This window comes from Elgaria multicarinata, chromosome 9 (assembly GCF_023053635.1).
Source record: "Elgaria multicarinata webbii isolate HBS135686 ecotype San Diego chromosome 9, rElgMul1.1.pri, whole genome shotgun sequence".
In the NCBI taxonomy this organism is placed as follows: domain Eukaryota; kingdom Metazoa; phylum Chordata; class Lepidosauria; order Squamata; family Anguidae; genus Elgaria; species Elgaria multicarinata.
This window is the reverse complement of record NC_086179.1, coordinates 61,248,751-61,258,266: the sequence shown is the minus strand read 5'-3', so window position 1 is coordinate 61,258,266 and position 9,516 is coordinate 61,248,751. Positions and strand designations below refer to the sequence as shown.

General features: G+C 42.9%; 1 protein-coding gene and 1 long non-coding RNA gene across 3 annotated transcripts in view; one reads left to right on the top strand and one right to left on the bottom strand.

Moving 5' to 3' along the window:
• Positions 1–1,088: 1,088 nt before the first annotated feature.
• YAF2 (YY1 associated factor 2) overlaps positions 1,089–9,516 on the bottom strand; it is a 37,370-nt gene continuing 28,942 nt past the window's right edge. For both annotated transcript variants that reach the window (XM_063133993.1, XM_063133994.1), the window contains one exon: positions 1,089–1,877. In XM_063133993.1, the coding sequence (XP_062990063.1) occupies positions 1,640–1,877 (238 nt within the window). In that variant the 3' untranslated portion in view covers positions 1,089–1,639. The remainder of the gene's footprint in view (positions 1,878–9,516) is intronic.
• On the top strand, positions 7,360–8,112 carry LOC134403647 (uncharacterized). Its single transcript, XR_010025825.1, has 3 exons — positions 7,360–7,414; positions 7,835–7,942; positions 8,027–8,112. It is a non-coding gene; the product is annotated as an uncharacterized LOC134403647 (long non-coding RNA).

The window sequence follows — 9,516 nt, the reverse complement described above, 5'->3', positions numbered from 1 at the left end:
TAGAATGTGTGTTCTGATCAGTAGGTGTCCTTCATTTGATTGGCACAGTCATGTATAAAAACACCCTTAGTTACAAACCATCTTCCTTCCCACTGTATTCCTAATGCTACAGTTCTAGTGAAAGAACAATTAAGTAATTTGTGGATCAACACACTTAATTGATTGTAAACAAAACTGCAAAACCTATACTCATAAAAATATTTTATTGGAAAGTTTACATAATACCGAATGGGACTGTAAATCTTTTTATTCTGTATCTATATATTGCTAAATGCATAAATGTTCACAACTCTATCAAAAACAAAGAACTGTATTTTTCCTATGATTTGCTCTATAATATTTAATAAAGGATCTTTTTTTAAAAAAAGCAAAAGGCTGATATAGGAACAAATGTTATATATACACTACTTGCTTACTTATTCACTCTGGTGCAACATTTAATATCACTGGCCTGGATCCAAAAGGCTGCACAGGGAATTTCCACACACTCACACTCACACACTCACACACACTAACAGACATAGCATGACTTCCAAGGCTTACCTCTTTCAGCTGCAATCCCCTGCACCATCCACTCCCAAGACTCAGGAAATCTTTGGGAATAGTCTCTGATGCAGTACAAAGAGCTATGGCTAAAGAAGAAAAAGGAAACCACAAGCCTGCCTTAAAACTCTTTTACAAACGTAAGAGCCTCTTTGGATCCCAGCCTTTAGCTGAACTGATATATCACTATAACACTGGGAGGAGGAAAGAAGAAAAAGCCAAATGAGAACAGTATCACGTTTTAGATTTTAAGGTATCAACAGTAGTTAGATATTAAAAATCTAGATTTTAAAAGAAAACAAAACAGAAAATCCCTAATAATTTGTGAACAATTCATGTTCTATAAAATAGAATACCAGTGTATAAGGACAAGGTAGTACTATACTTGAATTATAAAGCTAAACAATTAATGCTTGTAACAGATTTACTTTTTTTTTTGCTTGTAAACATTACAATAAATGTTCTAAATGTGTGAGGAAAATATCGTAGAAGCCAGCAACATAATTCAGTAACAGTAATCTAGTAAAATGTGTCAGACATTGGCAAAAATTCATACAAATGTTTTATTTAATAACATTTTTCCTGTTCAACCACACCAAGTACCAGCAGGTGTTTTAAAGATAATCATTACGAAAAGTCTTTTGCAGCAATAGTTGATTAAGTTGATCTTTGACTTGCATACATATAACTATGTTTCACAATTCTCAAATAATACATATGTAGGCAGCTTGAACTATGTTATATTTTTTTAATTCAGTACATGCCAATAGTATAGAATCCAAGAGTTGTGTTAGAATTCATTAAACTAAAGGTGGAAATGGACTTACCAGTAACACTGCATCAAGAACATTCAAACCACATTTTCATGGCACCTTTGTATATGAACATTAAAAATTTAATCCGAAAATGTTTTGTAGATTGAAATGAAATTTAATTTCACTGTTGCACTTTGCTTGTATAAACCGCATAAATCATACTTGACATACAAATCGTGCATGGTGATAACAAGTCATGAAAATGTGGTAACTGTTGGCAGAAGTTGTGTATATTTGCAAGTTTTGGAGAGGAAAGACTAAAGAAACTGGAGTAATAAACTTTAATGAGATTCTCCATTCAATGATGAGGCTTCTCCTCTAGGTGAAGATGACCTGGACATTCCTCTCTCTGTATTGTCAGAACTAGAACCACTCTGACTGTGCTGATCTGCAGAAGCTGCACTGGAAGCAGGTGGTGACTTAGTTTTTTCTTTAAAGTCTGTAATAATGACTGTCAGATCACCAACAGTAACTTCCAAGTGTTGGGCGCTACTTCGATCCACATTTTTCAACCTGGGCCTAAAATAATATAAATAATCAAATTAAAGAGGTAACTCAGAACACCCCCATCTTTTATTTTAAAGTTATCTTTGGAGCCCAAATATGCAATGAAACTGGCTTTATTCTGAATCAGATAATTGTCTACTCAGACTGGCAGCAGCTCTCCCATATCTCCAGCAAAGTTTTTCTCAGCCCCTTTCCCAGAAAACTTATAAATGGAAATGCCAAGAACTAAACCTGAGAACTTATACATCCAAAGCATGGGCTCTACCACTGGGCTCCATCCTTCAACACTCTAATAACTAATATTCAAATGTTCAATAAAAACAATTAATCCTAAATTGGCTGTACATCATTATTCACAAAGCTTGGTGACAAAGAAAGCACATTTGAAGGGGACATTGGGAAAAAGAGGTGGGTATGGGACAAATAACATGAGGAAAGGGAGTGGGAGAAATATCATAGGAGAGGCAACACAAAGAAGTGGAAGAACTTGATATATGTTTTCTTTAACATTTTTCTTTTCAAAATTGAAAAACAAATGTTTTCAAATGGGAAGGCTCCAAGAAGCCGCCTTCACATATGACAACAACTAGCTACATGGATCACCACCATCATATGGAACATCTCCAGGACAGCACTGGTGGCAAGTCCAAAAGTGTGTGATGCAACTGTGAAGATAAGAACATAAAGGAGCTCTGTTGATCACACCAAAGTTTATATAGTCAAGCGTCCTGCTTCACTCAGTGGCAGGGCCAGTGTCAATGGTAGGTATGGTTGCACAGCTGCCAAGTGCCAACATCCCAGTAGAGACCCACAGACAAGAGCGCACTGGAGTTGGTCCTCCCCTTCGCTATTGCAACGTGTTTGTTCATCTTCCTATTGCTCTGGCCAGGCAATGGTGGTAGTGAGAAGGAGGAGCAGTTGATGCCACTGCCTACTTACTCATTGGCTTTCTGCCTGTCAAGCAAGCAAGTGGTAGCAATGATGAGAAAGGATGAGTAGCAATAGCAGCTAGTGAGAATGGTGGTAAGATAATACACTGAGGGAAGAGAACTCATTTAGGATATGTTGCTCAATGGCCCTCAAAAACCTGTAGCTGGCACTGCACAGTGACCATCTAAATGCTTCCAGAAAGCCATAATCAAGGCATAAATCAACAGCCCTTTCCTGCTGTTCTCCCCAGAACTGGTATTCAGTGGCATACTGCTTTGAACGTGAAAGTTCATATAGGCCTGGTTTGGATGTAGAATAATATTAAGATGAGAGAGGTATGAGGCTTGTGTCTTCAATGCTTTTTTATTCCTCCATTTTCAACACACAGTGATTGAAGACTTCTTGGGTTAATTAACTAGCTTGCTGTTTCATCTGAACCAGAAAACTATAATCAGGTTTGAAACAAACCGGGATTTGAAACCACACTTTGAAGTTGGTTTCAGTTCTTCATTTATTTTAAACCTGATAAGTGTAATTTTTTGGTTTGGAAGTAATGGGGAATGATGGGTAATTAACCCAAAAAACCTTTAATCATAGCACATGACAAAGGAGATGGAAAGGATAGTACAAGGGCAGTGCAAGAGGGCAAAAGACTTGTGCCCTATCTCAGCTTAGGCCTTAGTTAGACCTAAGGTTTATCCCGGGATTGTCCCGGGGTCATCCCTGCCTGCTCCTGGGATCCCCTGTGTGTCATTTACATGAACAGGGATGACCCTGGGACGATCCCGGGATAAACCTTAGGTCTAGCTAAGGCCTTAGTAAACCAAAATACATTCAATCTCAATCAACCATAGTTGTCATGAGTAACAGCTGATCCTCCAAGAATACACCTCATCCCCCTTTTAAAGCCATCTAAGATAGTGACCATCACTTCATCTTGTATTTCAGTGAATTTCATAAATTAATTTGCATTGTGTAAAGTATTTCTTTTGTTTACTACCAATTTCAGTGAATGATCATTTTTATATTATGAGGGAGAAAAATCTCTCTCTATACCCACTCCTTGAGTGATTTTGTAAATCCCTATCATACTCCCTGCTTGTCGCCTGTTTTCCTTCAAATAAACATCCCAAATGTTTTAGCCTTTAGTTGTACAAAAAGTGCTCCAGACCTCTAATAATTTTGGTTGAGCTTTTTCTGCATCTTTCTAAGCTCAGTGATGCCCTTTTAAGATGGGGTGGTCAGAACTGCACACAGTATTCTGAATATGGCCACTCCATAGATTTGTATAAAGGCGTTTTGATATGATGTAACAATCTGTTCCATATGATGGTACTAACCCAAGCAGCTAACTATTTACATACATGACAGCAATCACATGGAGCCATATCCATGTTGAAATGGTGGCAGTAAAATCCAATACTACAATCACTTGTGAAGCAGCCCGTACACAGAATCAGATGATGAATCAAAAAGTAGTCCATCCCTGCTCCTGTACTGCACAGATAATGGAGAATTAAGCGTTCTCTAAAGCTACATGGCCTTTCACTGAACATTGTAGGGGTAGGGTTGGTAGAAATGTTTTAAAGTTATTTTTAAAATATTGTGTTTTAATTAAAAACACAGGAAGTTAGTAGACAAATTATGACCCTGTTCAGAAGACACACTAAGCCACAGTGGCTAAGCATTTTGAGCTAAACATTATGGCTTAGTGTGTCCTGTGAACCATGACTTAGCATTTTGTGTGAACTATTCTTAGCCATAGTGGCTACATAACCATGGTTTAAACACATTAACCATTTGCTGCAAAAGGGTTAGTGGGCTAACCCTGGCTTAGCATGTTGTCTGAACAGGCCCACTATTTATTATTTCATTTTTTCTCAAATTTATAATATGTTTGAGTAGCCCAAGAATAAGGTTTTTTTAAAAAAATCAAAATATAAAATCCTTATATAATAATTTAAAAAAGACAACAGAAAACATATAATTTAAAGCAGAACAACAACAATCACAACTACAAAAGTTCAAAATCAAAGGACTTCAACATCCTACTCGAGGCCCAAAGGCCTTCTGAAAAAAAAAAACCAAAGTTTTCAACAAGCTTTTTAAAGATTGTGACAAGCTAACTAGGCAGAGATAGGATGCCACAGATGAAAAGGACCTGGATTTAGCCCTCATTGTTCAGGCATCCCCAAATGAAGAAATGACAGGAGGTGCTCCATAAGATACCACAACTTCAGATCGTATAGGACAAGGGTGGGGAAATGCAGGTTGCTTACCTGTAACTGTAGTTCTTCGAGTGGTCATCTATGCATTCACACATATGGGCTTTGCGCCTGCGCAGAGACCAGACCGGAACCTTCTCTAGCTGAGTGGAACGTTTTTGGCGGGAACCCCTCCCCCACGCTACCGCGCATGTCCATGGGGTTCCCGCCCTTACCTCAGTTTACAGGAGTCCGACGTTGTGCCCCCATAAACATGAGAGTAAAGAAAATAAAGTACATTCCACAATAAAACAGTGTTATTTATAAGTCTCACACCACCAAGTGGGGATGGTGGGTGGGTTGTGTGAATGCATAGATGACCACTCGAAGAACTACAGTTACAGGTAAGCAACCTGCATTTCTTCTTCGTGGTCTCTATGCATCACACATATGGGCGAGTAGCAAGCTGACATACCTTTGGAGGTGGGTTGGTGCATCATCTGAAGATCTCTGAAAGCACTGTCCTCCCAAATGAGCAGTCCTGCCTCGCACGGGTGTCCAAACTGTAGTGCTTGACAAACGTGGATGGAGTGGACCACGTTGCGGCTCTACAGACTTCAGTCAGTGGAACACCTCTGGTGAAAGCCACCGACGTTGAAACAGCTCTGGTGGAATGAGCTGTTACAGGTTTCACTAACTCTAATTTAGCAATAGAGTAGGCCAATTCTATTGTCTCCACTATCCAGCGTGACAGTCGTTGGCAGGAGACAGGGAGTCCCTTAGAAGGCTCACCATAACAAATAAACAGTTGCTTTGTTTTTCTAAATGTCTCTGTCCTGTCTTTATAAAAAGCAAGAGCCCTTCTTACATCGAGAGTATGCAAGGAAGACTCAAGAGGTGAAGTTGGATTAGGAAAGAAAGCAGGCAAAGTAATATGCTGGGACAGATGAAAAGTTGACACTACCTTAGGTAGGAAAGCTGGGTCTGTGCGTAGCACAACCTTATCCTTATGAAAGATAGTGTATGGAACATCTATCCTAAGAGCTCTAAGCTCACTTGCACGTCTTGCCGATGTGATGGCTACTAAAAAGATTGTCTTTAAAGTTAGAAGCCTAAGGTCTGTCGAAGCCATGGGCTCGAAGGGTTTGCGTGTCAGAGCTTGCAGCACAACTGACAGGCTCCATGGCGGCACGATACTCTTCACAGTCGGTATCGTGTTCTTCAGCCCTCTCAAAAATTTCTTGGTTGTTGGATGGGTAAAAGGTGTAAAACCATCCACACCCCGGTGAAAAGATGTAATCGCAGCAAGGTGAACCCTGATGGATGCGAGCTTAAGTCCCTGCTGGAAAAGTGTCAATAAATAATTGAGGATGAAGGGTAAGTGGCAAGATTCTGGTGTTTGATCTTGTACTGAAGCAAAGTTCCGAAATCTTTGCCACTTTGCTGCATAAGTTTTCCTAGTGGAAGGCTTTAGTGCTGCCAATATAATGTGATCCACAGTCAAAGTTCTAGTTCCAGAGGAGGAGTGGTTGTTATCCTCCATGCAGTCATCTTGAGGGTCGACAGATCTGCGTGTCGAACCCTGCCCTGGTGTCGAGACAGTAGCTTCGGTGTCGACGGGAGCCTGATGTAATCCCCTCTCGATAGCCGAAGGGCGTGAGCGAACCACGTCTGACGAGGCCACCACGGAGTGATGAGGATGCAATTGGAGTTGTCCATCTGGATCTTGGCTATCACCCTTGTCAATAGTGGGAAGGGAGGAAACATGTACAGGAGATTTCCTCTCCAAGTCATGGTGAAAGCGTCTCCTAAAGATTGCTCTCCTCTTCCTGCCCTGCTGCAATACTTGGCACAAATTGCGTTGTCTTCGGTAGCGAAGACATCGACAACAGGACGGCCCCAGTACCGAAAAAGGCTTTCCCGCACTTCGACATCGAGCTCCCACTCGTGGTCGACATGGAAGGACCTGCTGAGAGAGTCCGCAATGACGTTTTCCTTGCCGGCTACATGGATCGCAGTCAGGTAAGTCCTTCTCTTTATGCACCAGTTCCATATCCTGAGTGCAGAACGGTTCAGAGGGTGTGATCTTGTTCCACCCTGCCTGTTGATGTATGCCACTACAGTAGTATTGTCTGTCGCGATCAAGACATTCTTGCCCTCGATCATCTGTGCAAATGCTTTTACTGCATTTTCTACTGCCAGGAGTTCGAGATGGTTGATGTGATGCTCCCTCTGTGATCGAGGCCAACGACCCTGAGAGGTTAAGGAGCTGCAATGGGCTCCCCATCCTTCTAAGGATGCATCCGTCGTGATCGTTACCGAAGGCGCGTCTTGTTGGAATGGAACGCCTTCGAGAAGAGTCGACATCGAGAACCACCATGTCAGGGATGCCCTCACTTGCTTCGGTATCGAAAGGTAAGTCCGTCGAGCATTGTGCCTGAGATCGAAAGTTCTCAAAAACCAGGTTTGCAATACCCTCATTCTGAGTCTTGCAAATCTGATGACTGCCGTAGTAGCTGCCATCAGACCTAGTAGTCTCTGAATTGTCCATGCCGAAACTTTTCGGCGGCTCTCGGTATCGATGGCTAACTGCTGCAAAGTGTTCGCCCTGGTTGAAGGTAAGTATGCTCTCCCGTCTCGAGAGGATAGGGTTACCCCTATGAAGTCCAATCTCTGCTGTGGAGTCAAAATGGACTTTTCGTGGTTGACCCACAGCCCCAACGAGTCCAACAGGTTGAGGGTGGTTAGTATATCCGACTGGAGCGCCTCGCTGCTGTCCGCTACGAGAAGCCAATCGTCCAGGTACGGATACACGTAAATGCCTTTCTGCCTTAGGTGGGCGCATACCACCGCCATAACCTTCGTGAAGACCCTCGGCGCCGTGGCCAATCCGAACGGAAGAACGGTGAACTGGTACTGGGACGCTCCGATCGAAAACCGAAGGTAAGCTTGATGCGACTTCCTGATGGAAATGTGGAAGTACGCATCCTTCAGATCCACCACTGCAAACCAAACTCCTTTCTGTAGAAGCTGCAGAATTGAAGTAACCGTTGTCATACGGAACTTCCTCGGGGTGATGAACTTGTTCAGTTGTCTTAAGTCCATGATCGGTCGAAGACCTCCATCTTTCTTCGGGACCGTGAAGTAACGAGAGAAAAAACCCTGATTGAGTTCCTCTGCAGGTACGGGAGAGATGGCTCCCTTCGATAGTAAGGTCTGTACCTCGAGCAGCAGAGGAGGGGATGGAGTCGTCACTTTCACGCCGGAAAAAGGAGGGAGGGCATCGAGCTCGATGGCATAGCCCGAGTTGATGATAGTGAGCACCCAGGAGTCTGTTGTTATTAACTCCCATTGATGGTAATGGGGTGCTAGGCGGTTCGCAAAAGGGGGTGGATCTGGAGCCGAGGAGTCAAACCCGCTGCTTCTTAGAGAAGTCGGGCTGACGTTTTTCCTGTTGGAAACGGCTCTGATAAGGCCGTTTCCTTTGAAGTTGTTGCTGCTGCTGCCTTGGTTGCTGGTATTGAGGCCGTTGTTGGTATTGTTGTTGTGGAGGAGGTCTTATCCATCTTTTCTGTCGGTATTGAGTCTGTGGAGGAGGAGCAGTAAACCCCATCTTTTTGGCTGTTGTTCTCGCCTTGTAGATAGAGTCCAGCGTCTCGTCGGTCTTTGTATTAAATAGACCTTCGCCATCGAATGGCATGCTCTCTATCCTCCATTTCGTTTCTTGAGTAAGATTGGCTGATCTGAGCCAAGCGTGCCTCCTCAAAGAAATGGCCCCCATCATCGACTTTGAGTGGCAATCCACCTGGTGTCGAGCGGTAGACAATTGCTGCCTTGCTATGGCTGTCGCTTCATTCTGAAATACTCTTGCGAGCTCCTTCTTATCCTCCGGAAGATGTTCGCATAGAGAACCCATCTTTTCCCAAAGGAAAATCTGATATCTCGCCATAGTTGCCTCGTACGCCGATGCTCTGATGCCCAAGGATGAGGACGAGTAAACTCTCCTGCCAGTTTGGTCCAATTTTCTCCCCTCTCTGTCGACAGGTGCAGAATGAGTCTTTTGTGACTGTCCCTGTGCCGATTCCACTACAATGGAATTAGGCTTAGGATGCTGAATCAAAAATTGTGCATCCTCTTCCTTAACTTTATAGAGTGTTTCCAATCTCTTTGATGTTGCCTGTGTCACTGCAGGGGTTTTCCAAGACAGTTGAGCCGTTTGTTTCAAGGCTTGAGGAACAGGAATGGCCAAACGTTGGTTCGTTGTCGACTGAAAGACATCATAGATTGGGTCGTCTACCGATTCATCTGTCTCCTGTATGTGGAGTCCCAATGCTCTGGACATCCTAAGCATATGGTCCGAAAAACGTACCATATCGTCCGAAGGAGAGGACGGGTCTGTATCGTCGATTGCATCGTCAGGTGAAGGGGCAGCTGGAGCAACTGAATGTTCAGATTCAGAATCGGAAGGATAGTTATCCTCTGGTGATGATAACGTCACCACTTGCAGACCATGTTGT